This window comes from Coccinella septempunctata, chromosome 1 (genome assembly GCF_907165205.1).
Source record: "Coccinella septempunctata chromosome 1, icCocSept1.1, whole genome shotgun sequence".
Classification (NCBI taxonomy): Eukaryota; Metazoa; Arthropoda; class Insecta; order Coleoptera; family Coccinellidae; genus Coccinella; species Coccinella septempunctata.
The window spans coordinates 23,454,256-23,466,968 of record NC_058189.1 but is presented as its reverse complement, the minus strand read 5'-3'; the positions used below and the strand labels follow the sequence as shown (position 1 = coordinate 23,466,968).

The 12,713-nt window shown below is 36.9% G+C and overlaps 1 protein-coding gene across 1 annotated transcript in view; it reads right to left on the bottom strand.

Annotated features, from left to right (window-relative positions):
• Positions 1–812: 812 nt before the first annotated feature.
• Positions 813–12,713, bottom strand: part of LOC123315534 (inhibitory POU protein) — an 86,048-nt gene continuing 74,147 nt past the window's right edge. The window contains exons 4-5 of the mRNA XM_044901302.1: positions 6,699–7,003; positions 813–1,495 (exon numbers count right to left, since the gene is read on the bottom strand). Coding sequence (XP_044757237.1) covers positions 1,048–1,495; positions 6,699–7,003 — 753 coding nt within the window. The 3' untranslated portion in view covers positions 813–1,047. The remainder of the gene's footprint in view (positions 1,496–6,698; positions 7,004–12,713) is intronic.

The window sequence follows — 12,713 nt, the reverse complement described above, 5'->3', positions numbered from 1 at the left end:
ACTCACCACAGAAGATCAACCATATACAAAACTGAAGTTTAACCAATGCGTTTCACAAAAATATCGAAGAACAAATGGAAGGAATGCCCCACTGGGTAAACACTTAAGACAAAATTTACCATTTTTTCAATTGGTTGTGCAAGCAAATTTCAACACCTTGTGAATTTGAAAGGAAACCGTTTTGGCATATTTTTATTGAATAAAATCGAGTTATTTTTCGATTTTGACTCCATGATTAACGCCGGTTAACACTCGAGATATCTTGTTTATGTCATGTAAGTCTAATTTGGGCAATATGCTGAATCCTTAATTCCGAAAAAAGAGGAAGCTGTGGATATAGGAGTAGCTAACCAAACAGCAGGGAAGATTATTTCGAAGCGAACTTGCATTAGTACCTATCACAAGCTCGCGACGACAAGCATATGGCTCGATAGTAATTCTCACCTACAAAATGTGAAAATTAGTATCACAGATGATCAGTTTTCGCTGTATGAACATTTTATTCACACGAAAACTGTCGGGTATAATTCGATTGCCGAACACTCCTAAAAGAATCCGACGTCCATAAGTTGTCAATATATTGTGTATTGATCGTGGTACCCCTGCGGATACAGAGATCACAACAAAATTATCTTTTGAATATTTCCTTTTAGTATCATTAATGTATGATTTCAATACTAATTTTCCTAAGTAATATGTAGTGCGACATTAATTGTCAACTGATAATTCTGAAAGCAAACAGTTATTTAAACTATAATTTCACAGCCTTTTCTGTTAGATCATACGAAATTAATATTCGATGTTTTCGAAATATTAGTTTTATACAGAACATTGTGTCAAGAGTATCGATCATTTCTACTAACTAAAACAAGAAAATCTATATAAGCTTGTGCTTCCTAATTAGGATTGATTTTTTCATTTGATCTATTATTTTATTCCGACGCTTCACTCCACCTCACCGTGAGCAATAGTGAGGATTCACAAAAGATCACAAAATGTGAATTTTCCGTATCGCTAGTTCACCGAGTAACCGAAGTTAACTTCGGGTCAATGTTGCGCAGCGAATTTCATTCGTTTCTGCTTTTGTCTTTGATTGCAAAACCACACGCGCACTACATTCTTCTTCAAGTCTAATTTTTCGGCAATAGCTGCAATCTTCTCACCAGATGGTCGCGGTTGAACGGCAAAATAAGCTTCTAAGCTCCTTTTTTCTGGCGCTGCTATGGAAGTTCTTTTCCTCTTTTTTTCTCCCGCTGGTAGCACACTAGGAGCATCTGGATCTCTTCTTTTGTTTTTAGCCTGAGCCTCTGCTTCTTCCAGCCACGCTTGAAGGATGGGTTTGAGCGCTATCATATTGTTGTGGGATAGAGTAAGGGATTCAAATCGACATATTGTCGACTGCGATAAAGCGCCGACTCCAGGAAGTTTCAAGTTAGCCAAAGCCTTTCCTACGTCTGCTTGTGTTACTCCTAGTTTTATCCGTCTCTGCTTGAATCTGCGGAGAAATCTAAGCTTCAGAAAATTTTCGCGAGCAGTCAATTATTTACGAGTACTTGATTATCAAATATTTAATAAACATCGAATTCAGTGATGTCCACGAGAGTCTCGTTTTCGAAAGTTTGGTCTCATCTCTTGTCGTTTTCGAGACGAGACGTGATATTTCATCGACGAGACGAGAATTTTCTCGATCTCGTTTTGACCCTCGTACGAGAGTCTCGCAGTTTTGCTTTCGAATTTGAAAACTTTAGAATTATTTTGTGTGCAGAAGCTTCATTAACAAGAATACCGTGATCAGCTTGATTGATATTCAAAACAATTGATAACTTCTAGTAGCATTTATTGAAAAATTTTATATGAGACATTTTAAATATTTTGTTTAAATTCCAAATCATTGGAACATATTTGTATTCATAATTTATACACTTTGAGTCTTTGAATCGTATAAATATTTCAACTGTAAATCCTTGAGGTTTCTTCTGTACCATTTTTTCCGATTCGGCCCCGTTGAAAAGATATAGCCATTTTACCCTTTCCAGCCCAGTGAAGCCATTTAGCATCAAGTGCTGCTCATAATCACTAGATGTCGCTAGAAACCTTTTTGTCGCTTATTCGTATTCCTAAATTTATACATTTTAGCCAGTTTGCGTTTCTGAATTCTAACCTGAAAAGTGAATCGTGAACCTTCAAATTTTATTACTTACAAATTGTGTATCTAGAGACTTCGGAAAAATAAGGGGAACTTATTATGCTTTAGTTTATATAATAATCATTTTAATTTTGAAAAATTGGGATCACAATATACCCCACCACCCTTACAAAGTTATGATTTCATTTGGAATCATCGGGCTCCACAGTATACAGAAACATTGTTATATATATATGGAAATATCATGAAGAATGTCTCTTTCATTAATTCAGGTCGAAATGACGTGTTGGATTGTCAGAAGAAGAAGAGAGGCATCTTCTCATACTATTTCGGATATTCTGTTAGAAAACTCTGCCCAAGAGGCATATATTAGTGAAGAAAAAATTACTCATCAAGAAGAAAGTCATTTGGAGATTAGCAATGCTGCTGCTCCTATTGAGTGTAAAGTGGCAGCGAATGTTGGGGACTTCATCGGAGCAGCGTTGCAAATTTCGTATTGCAGCATATTCAAGGGTGCAATATATCAAAAGCAATATTGCTTTATGCCTAACAAGAGACAAAAATTAATTTTCATCTTATCATTTAATATAATCTTATATACAATATGGTCCAATAAATTTTTATTTTGTTAAAATAATGAACAATTCTAATTTCTTCCATGCTCCTGTAACTCCCAATTATGCCACATGGCACATGAATCATGCAAAAATCAGGACACTTTTCAACGTGAATTTGTCACATACTCATGTTTGGTGAAGGTGTCAGAACTTTTTTGATGAGTTTAATTTTTTTTTTTGAATTAATAATTTGGGCTGAAAAGAGTCGAGTTTTCATAATGAGCTGCCAACCCTGGAAAAAGAAAATTACCTTCAGAATAAACACCTAAATCTGTGATCCTACCCATGTTTGGATCTGTTGTATTCAAATTTCACAGATAATTTTTCATTTTTGAACATCAAATTATTCGAAAACGGCGCATTATATGAGAAAATATAAGGAATACTGTCATTGTGCGAAACATTCAAATATTCATTAGATAGCATCCAACAGTTTCAAGAGTTGGGTTCTTTGAATTTCTGTTTTTTTCATTGCATGTAATGGTCATAATGAGAAAACTGAAAGACCTGAGTGATATCTTGTATTTGAAAAAGATTCATCAAACTATTAAAAAAAATAGATTTCATTCAGTGAAACCGTTTGTTATATAGCATTTTTTATGGTTTTTCAACAGAGCCGATTCGAAAAAAATGGTTAATTTTGACCTCAAGAATATACTGTTGAAATTTTTTGTACGAGTCAAAGACCCACTCTGTATAAATGACAGATATTGGTCAGCCTTCTCTACCCTTGGCCTTTCCATGTCATCATCCTTATGATTGAAAATAATAAATAATATTTTTACCAAACATTCTTCTATCTGTAGTTTCTTTCTCCTATTTTTTCTCCATACAAGAGCACGAAAAATAAATTGTTTGTATCGAAAATTTTATCGGAATATAAATACCAGATATTGCGTCCTGCATATTTGATCCAATCCAATTACTTTATAAGGAAATAGGACAAATTAAAAAGATGTTAGGTTAGGTTTTCACAACAACCGTAGTGACGTTTCGCAGAAGAGCCTTCTGCCTTTTCAAGCCTACAATTTATTTTCAAATACATGATACATGGAACTCAAGACTTTCAAGTGTAAAAAAGGCTCACCAAAGTAGCGCGAAAAAAACCACTCTACGTTAAATACGAAAATTAGAACTACAGAAAACATTAACCATTGAAATAGTCAAAAACTTACAGTTACTCAAAAATACCAAGAGAGCATCAGCAATCTCATGAAAGAACGGTGAAAAAGAGAACCAAGACAGTCAAATAGTAAGAAACAGGTATTACCGACCTAACACAGAAACATAACAACTGGACAAATATGACGCGAACAATTATATGAACATTATTTTATAGTTTATGTTGAAATGACAGAAAAATCAAATTTAATGCTTGCTTAAATTGATTTTAGTTCATTTTTAATTATAATTATTTTTATCCCTATTTTATCTCTATTTTAAGCTAGCAAGATGTTCATATTTAGAAATTATTATGGAATTTCAATATCCAGCCAGATGCTCTGTGTCAGTCTCATAATTCATGGAATCAAACAATCTTATATAGACCATTTCCAACAAGTTTCTTGTTTTGAAGTTTCTTTTCTTCTCACAAACCTCGACTCCATCAAAATCAATCATGTGACCAACATTAAAAAAAAATGAGAACAAAGAGCTGTTTTGTCTTTATTCTTAACGTCTTTCAAATCATGTTTGTGTTGTTTTATTCGACAATCAATATAAGATTTATTTCATCTTGAACAAGAGATCTTGTATATCAAATTAGAGAGCTGGTCCCTGCCAACTTTATTTCTTAGATTACTATAGATGATTCTTCCTTTTGTTTTCAGGTTGTAAAATACTATCTTAACATTCGTCATTCGTCAAAGAACTTATTATCTGTTCCGATAGACGAGGAATGAACGTACTTAATAATAATTTTTTTTCCTGTCACCATCAACTGATTCTCATCGCCCCATCGATCGAATTTTTTATCGTTGCTCTTAATTTCATTAGGGTTTTCAATTATTTTAGGTGACTTTTCGGACTTCGATCTAGATGTTCGATACCTCTACGGAAAGGGCGTTTCATGAACTCAGGAACTAGGGCTTCGCCTTCGTTCCCTCGCAGCCCTATGGGCTCATTCAAAACGTTTTACTATCTCCTTTATTAACCATTTCTATGTTTGAATATATAGAAGGTCATCCTGTATACGCAATTTTCTAAAGACTCCATTTCTTTCATTTCTACTAGTTTACTTAAATTTTCCCAATTCATACAAACAGTTTAAGATCTGAGTGAATTATGAATTGTATTATAAATAGGTGGTGCGGTTTAGGTAAATAACAAGGAGTTTCAAACTAGAATCGAATACAAGTGAACTGGTCAAACTTCTAAAATTTTTCTCAACTTCAGAATAAGTTAAACACAATTTTCACTATTTGTTATCTGATTCTGGATGATAGACAAAAGTTTATGCTTGATTTATAGCGTCTGTAGGTTGGTGGTTGAAGCGTCGGCTTAGTATACCGCGAGGTACCGATCTCGGGTTAGGGAAGAATTTTTCTAGTCGATAGGGGTACGGACCATCATTCGATGTTGGGTTTAAATTAACAATTCTGTGCCTGAGTTGGCGTAAGGACACATAAAGAAAGCCTACATGGAACAAAACTGGATCTCCGAATTCGTACAACCTCTCACAGAGCTTCTAACGGGTAATTCGGTACATATGGAGAATCAGGATAATGATATAATAATTTACTTCTATAAGTCTCGAAACAAGTACGACAATCGATAAATAATATTTCATATTATATTAAACTTTCATAGGCAAATAATTGGAAAAATTGACTGGGTAGGTTAACTAGGGTACGCGTTATAATTATTAGATTTTAATACCTACTCCGCTTTCAAAAAACGTCATCAACGGCGAGACTAAGAAACTGTCGCATGAGACTCGAGACGAGACGACACTATAGTAGAGTCTCATCTAGTTGGTCTCGTGGGCATCACTAATCGTATCACAATATCATTTATTTGAGGAGAATTCCGATTATCCGTCATGATTCACTTCAAGAATTATTATGGCATTCATCAGAAAGAAATGAATGAGTGAAGTCGTAAACAAATTTTCACATTGAAAAATGAATATTATAAACATCGAAAAGCAAAATAAACTTTTTTTCTTACAGATAAAATTCATAATTTTGTTCATGAATAGAGGAGAATTTCACAATAAGGCGTTGGGAATAATTTGAACTGCCACCTTTGCGCACTGTGATGATCATTCAATTAAACATAGCTTCTTCAACAGAAACGTTCATAGTTATATAAGAATGGAAAAAAGAATCCGATTCCTACAATTTTTTTTGAAATAAATGTAATTGCAAACTTGAACCTTTTGAAGTTCTATATATTTTTGGTTTATCAATTGAAATTTAGAAGGTGAAAAAAGTATGAATAAATCTAATGCTCTTCGGCTATTTTTTGATAGGATTTTTCATAATCTAGCTTCAAACTCAATACATTGAGAGCTGAATCAGATTCCTCTGTATATTCAGTCATTGTCATTTTTTTAAACATATTCTGTGCCATAGAATAATTGGACACTCGAGAAACAAGTTTCAGCTCTTTTTTTTCTCATTTTATTTTTTATCGTGATAATCCAGAAAAAAAATCCCTGACAAATTTCCGAAAGAAATTCAGAAAAAGATTCTTACTACGTGAAAGTGAATTGAACCAATTTATAGTTTCATAAATGAATTCTTCTTTTCAGTTCTCAATGATGCTTTTCTTTCCTTTCATTTCTGTAACTTCCTTGTTCATATAATGAAAAAATATTTCATAATGAATTCATTCATTCTGTAGAAGTTTTGTGAGAATAAAATTTTTTTTTAAAACTATAGATCTAATGAAAATTATATAAGGAAAAAAATTCAACCAACATTTCTACAAACCTTTCGGCGAAAGCCTCTAGTTCTCTAGGATCTGTATCGGCATCAGGATGAAGACCCGCGACTGCTGCAGCTGCCGCAGCAGCAGCCATCGCGGGATGATGTGCACCAGGGTGACCTCCGTGGTGACCTGGATGATGACCTGGAACGCTATGTGCAGAAAGAGGACCTCCGTGATGATGATGATTCATCATGTGGTTCATGCCGTAGGAATGCATATGGGATGAAGTTTCTGACATTGGCGTTAATGTTGTCATCGAGGAAGTGGATATGGGATCGAGCATTTCCAAGCCATCCATATGACCCATCTGAAAAAAAAATGTTCTAAGAAATTTTCGACAGTGTGTGACCAGTTTTTTCGGCATTTTTATATCTTACTCTCTGTGTATGTCTGTTGGGTTTTCCTGGTTTAAACATGAATTTTGTCATGCATTACATTGTGGGGACTACTCAGTATTTTCAGAGTTTCCTTACACTCAATCGAATTGAATGGATATGGATTGAAATAATAATTTATATGTGCGCATGATTTTGTTTCAAATATCACTAGAGATTTTCAAAGAACTGTGAGACAGTTTTCACCGTGAAGTTCTAACCTCAGATAATGAGGGCTACCATTTTTTTGCTCACCAGTTGGCGCCTTTGTAGAGTGAGGTCCTGAACATAGACAAACTAATGCAAGATTTGTTTGTCTACGATGACGGGGACTTGCCATTTCACAGATCATAATATTGGAGAAATTGAATATAGAAATATTTGGTTACTAATCAATATCTTGTCCGTTATTTTTGTATTTTTAATTTGCGCATGTGAGTAAGTCCCTTTCTGACAATGATTTGGCTTCACTTCTTTTATAGCATAAAACACGTAATATCAATAAAAGTATTATAGATATATGGAGACCATAAACTTATGATTAATCATATAGTTGAGTCTATGATGTGGACCTCACGCTACACTAGAGCATCTAGCGGCGAATTCACACGCGGTAGCCCTCATTCATGAAACGAGAAGAAATTTCACCTGAATATAAAAGGCACTGTGCTGGACGTCCAGCTATGCACACCAGATTTCTTTATGTCTATGCATGTTTAGCTGGACTTCCTTTTCTCCCACCCAGTTCCACAAATTTTGCAGTGTTGTCAGGTTGTGTTTTAACAATTTCAGTAGATTGTCGATTCAGTTGATAAATTAGGTAGAACTCAAACCAAATTTTGTGAATAAATTATTTCTGCAAGCATCAAATTCAGTCAGCCTTTTTAATGTAATATCAAAATGTTTTCCTTACTGCTCCTAGCAAGAGATTTGGCTGATACCTATACATTCTATAGCTGTACCATTGTAATGTATGTATAGATCCAGAATTAAAAATAAAATATTTTGGATGTTATATTTACGTTGTCTTCTGTATCTGATTTGATAAGACTATTGAAGTATTTTTAGTGAAAATGTCGATTGCCCGTGAAAAAATATAGAATCAAATGAAGATTTTTTTGAGCATATAATATACTCTGTTTCATAGAAAACAGCCGAGAATACATGCAGAATAATAATTAATTGGAAGAATATCGGAAAATGAATTTTAAAACTGATTACTTCCACCTGAGAAATTGTTCTAGAATATTGCTGATTTGAATTCTGACAGTGTTAGTAACTCGACAAACCGGTTATACACTGCGCAAAAAAATTAACGCACATTCTGAAAATCTCAATTTTAATGAATGTTAACTCTACATTGACTTTATAACTTATTTTTTATGTTCTCTCGGGAAGGTTTTGAACGAAACAAGACACATTAAATGGAAGAAAAATTCAGGATTTCACCGAATCTTATGTGAAAGAAGAGAAATGAACAATTTTCAAAATACTGAAATGCTGATAAGAGATTTAATACTTGGTACTTCCACCCCTTGCGTTAATTACAGCTCGGCAACGACGGTTCATACTCAAAATGAGTGATCTTAAAAAGTTCTGATCTAATCCTTCCCAGATTTCTCCGAGTTGGATTCCTAAGTCATTAAGAGTAGCTGGATGATTTTCTGAACTTCTCAGCCTTCTATTGAGGTTGTCCCAAACCTGCTCAAACGGATAGAGATCTGGACTTCTTGCTGGCCATTCCATTCGAGAGACTTCAACCTCTCCAAGGTACTCGTGAACGATGCGCGCACGATGGGGTCTGGCTTTATCGTCCATAAAAATGAAATTTTCTTCAATGTATGGGGCAAATGGCACTACATGCTCTTCAAGAATTTTGCTTATATACTTATCAGCATTCATAGCTCCATTATCAAACACCACTAGGTCTGTGCGAGCAGTCGAAGATATTCCACCCCATACCATAATCGATCCTCCCCCGAAACCAGTAGTATTCAGGAAATTGCACTGAGCATATCTTTCATGTGGACGTCTGTATACAAGGAAACGTCGATCACAATGGTAGAGGCAGAATCTAGACTCATCTGTGAAGAGAACTTTTTCCCAATCGGCCTCTTCCCAATGGATATGCTCTCTCGCAAAATCCAAACGCGCCCTTCGATGGGCCGGGGTAAAAGATGGGCCTCTTGCCGCGAAACGAGGCCTTAAATCATATTCTCTGAGGCGATTTCTTATTGTCTGAATGCTAATTTGCACCTCATAAGTTTGCTCAAACTGAATTTGAAGGAGGCGAGCGGTTGCAAACCGTTGTCTCAACGAAGAAACTCTCAAGTAACGTTCTTGAATAGCAGTTGTTACCCGTGGTCTACCCTGTCCTGGTCTTCGGAAATCATACCTGTCTCCCTGAATCGCTGCAACATTCTGGACACAATTGTATGGGAAACTCCAAACCTTTCTGCAATTCTTGTGTATGTCCACCCTTCTTCTCGCAAAACTACCGCTTGGGCACATTCCTCTTGGGTCAGATTGCGTGTTTTGCGTTGCATAGCGATTAAGTGTAGAAAATCAAACGAAAGAAAAACTATTGATCACTAGAATTGATCGAGAACAACTGGATTTTAGAATGGAACCAATACATTCAAAATCTGATAACATCATCTTTCTTTATTCCTGCTGGGAAAAACATATGTATTGAAGAAAACCGTTGAAAGTGGATAACATAACATAACATTTATTCTCAGCATCAAAAATTTACATGCCTTGTCAGAAGATATTGTAAGTCAATTATTAATAAATTCTTGAATATTATAAATTGTATTTTTCAGAAGTATTTTTCGAACACAGTTTTTGAATCTTCTTCCTTAAAACTTTTTGACATCGTCAGGTAGCCTGTTATAAATTATAGGGCCCCAGTAGTCTATTCCTTGTTGAGCGTAGTTCCTGCTATGTTATGGTAAGTTGATTTTTGCTCCTCGTATTGAACCTGTGAAAAGAGTTATTTGCTGGAAAAGTGTTCAGGTGTGTGTGTATATATGAGACACATTCCAGTGCATAGGCTGCCGGTATGGTAAGTATATGGAGCTGCTGAAACGCATTCCTGCTGCTATCTGTTTGTTTAAGGCCCAATATTGTCCTTATTGCTTTTTTCTGGAGAATGAGGATGTCGCCTGTGTAAGTTGACATACCCCATAGGAGTATTCCATATGTGGCAATCGAATGGAAGTTTGCAAAATAGGCCATCACTGCTGCATTTCTGGAGGAAACCTTGCTCGCTACTGAGATGGTGTATATTGCTACTGTAAGTTTCTTTTTCAGTTCGGTGATGTGTGGTTCCCAAGAAAGTGCTCCATCAAATATTATTCCCAGTAATTTTATCGTTTCGTCTTTGCTACTTCTTATACTTAGTTGTTGTGTTTCAGAATCATTAATGGCTAGAGCATTACAGTTGAACCAGTTGTTTGATGTCCAATAAACATATCTCACCAATATTCTCAGTTTATCAATGTCTGTCGCCTTCAAAAGGAAGGAAGTATCATCTGCAAACAGGAGAGTAATTAGATACATGGTTTGCTAGGTTTTGGTGAGATTCAAATCGTTGATAAATATAATGAATAGTCATGGTCCTAGCTTTGATCCTGATAGAAAGCCGCTCCATACAACACGTTGTCGCCTGCTTGAGAGAGCTTGAGATAGCAACCCCATAGTAGGACCACACAAACCATAGAGTCGCAGTTTTCCTTCCAGTATTTCATGATCCACGGTATCAAAGGCCTTTGATAAATCTAGTAAAATGATCTTAGCTGGCCATTTTTCATCTAGGGCTTCTATTATTTCATTAATCGCATCTAGTAACATTGTTGTTGTCGACCTAGAGCTCCTGAAACCATGTTGATGTCCTCCAAGCCATTTATATTCTTCAAAGTATGATAAGAGTCTTGACTTAACAATTTCTTCAAGAATTTTTGATAAAGCTGGCAAAAAAAACCCACGTTCCATAAAAAATAAGTTCAACGAACTCTGCGCTAGTGTGGCTGTCCTCAATCCGCATTTCATCTGTGTCACTGAAACATGGCTCCGCCCTGAGATTCCAGATCAAGCTTTCCACATCCCTGGTTACACCCTCCATCGCTCAGACCGCGGTAATGGTACAGGATATGGCGGTGTCTGCATATACGTGAGTAGGCTTATTGACAACCAGTTTTCTGTTGTGGAGTCGCGAATTGATTTGCCTGGCATTGACAATCTTTTCTTGGAAGTGGTCAGCCCCGATTTTACCTTTTATACGGGCTGTGTTTACCGCCCACGCCCATCGGCATCTGATGATCTCCTCTTCGAACATCTCAGACAAGTATCTCTGTCAAAAACAAACGTACTGATAACTGGAGACTTCAATTTCCCTGAAATATCCTGGTCCGATCCTGGCACTTTGCCCTCGGGTTCCGTTGGCTCCAGGTTCATATCTGCTTTGGAAGGTTCTGGACTTGTTCAACTGATGGACCAACCTACAAGATATTGCTCGACGCAGAACCCTTCCATTCTGGATCTCATGCTGACTAATGACCCGGATCTTGTGAGTAATGTCGTTCTGACGTCTCCTCTGGGTAAATCAGACCATTCTGTTATCACTGCCACTCTCCAGTTTGTTTCAAAGCAGTCTACTAATGTAACCCAGAAAACCGTGAGCTCAATTGACTACAGTTCTCTCAGAACTCATCTGGCCGACCTAAATTGGGACGAAATAATGCAGGGCGATGATGTTGAAATGGTTTGGAATAATTTCTACACAGTTTTAACCGATGCTGTTACACAGCATACATCCACTAAATCCATTAAATTCAGACCAGCCAAGCCCTGGCTCTCTGAGAGCATCTTTTCGATGATGAGACGCAAAAAAAGCCTTTGGCAGCGCTACCTTCGAAACAGGAGTGCATTGAATTTCGCCACACACAGAGAGTTCTCCAACCGGCTTAAGTCGACGATCGACAGGGCGAGATCTATCTACGAACAAAGGCTGGCCACATCTGGTAACAAGAGGAAATTCTACAAGCATGTTCGTTCATTCTTCAGCTCCAGCATATCTAGGCCTGTCGTTAGGGGTCTCTGTGGGAACGTGTGCAGGGATGATACAGAGGTTGCTAATACTTTCGCTACAACTTTTGCAGAGTCACACACAATCGAATCTGATGGACCTCTTCCTCGTGTCCCCTCTCCACGTTGCTCCGCGTCTTTGGAAGAACTGCAATTCGACTCAGAGGATGTCAGGAGGATTTTGCTCTCGCTGGACCCATCTTCGGCTCCTGGTCCCGACGGCATCACGGCGAAGCTCCTGAAGACCACTGCGAGCGAAATATGTCAACCGCTAACAACATTATTCAAGCTATCGTTCAACTCAGCTAGGCTACCGTCATCATGGCTGACAGCAAAGGTTACACCTGTGTTAAAAAAGGGGACAAGTTATCTTCATCTAACTACAGACCGATAAGCTTGCTTTCCACAATATCTAAGGTGGCGGAGAAACTCGTGGCGAAGCGGGTGCTTGACTTTATGATCGCTAATGGTGTGATTCCGGATGGTCAACACGGTTTTGTGCCTGGTCGGTCCGTTATTACATGCGTTCTCGAGTGCGTGGATACCTGGACACGG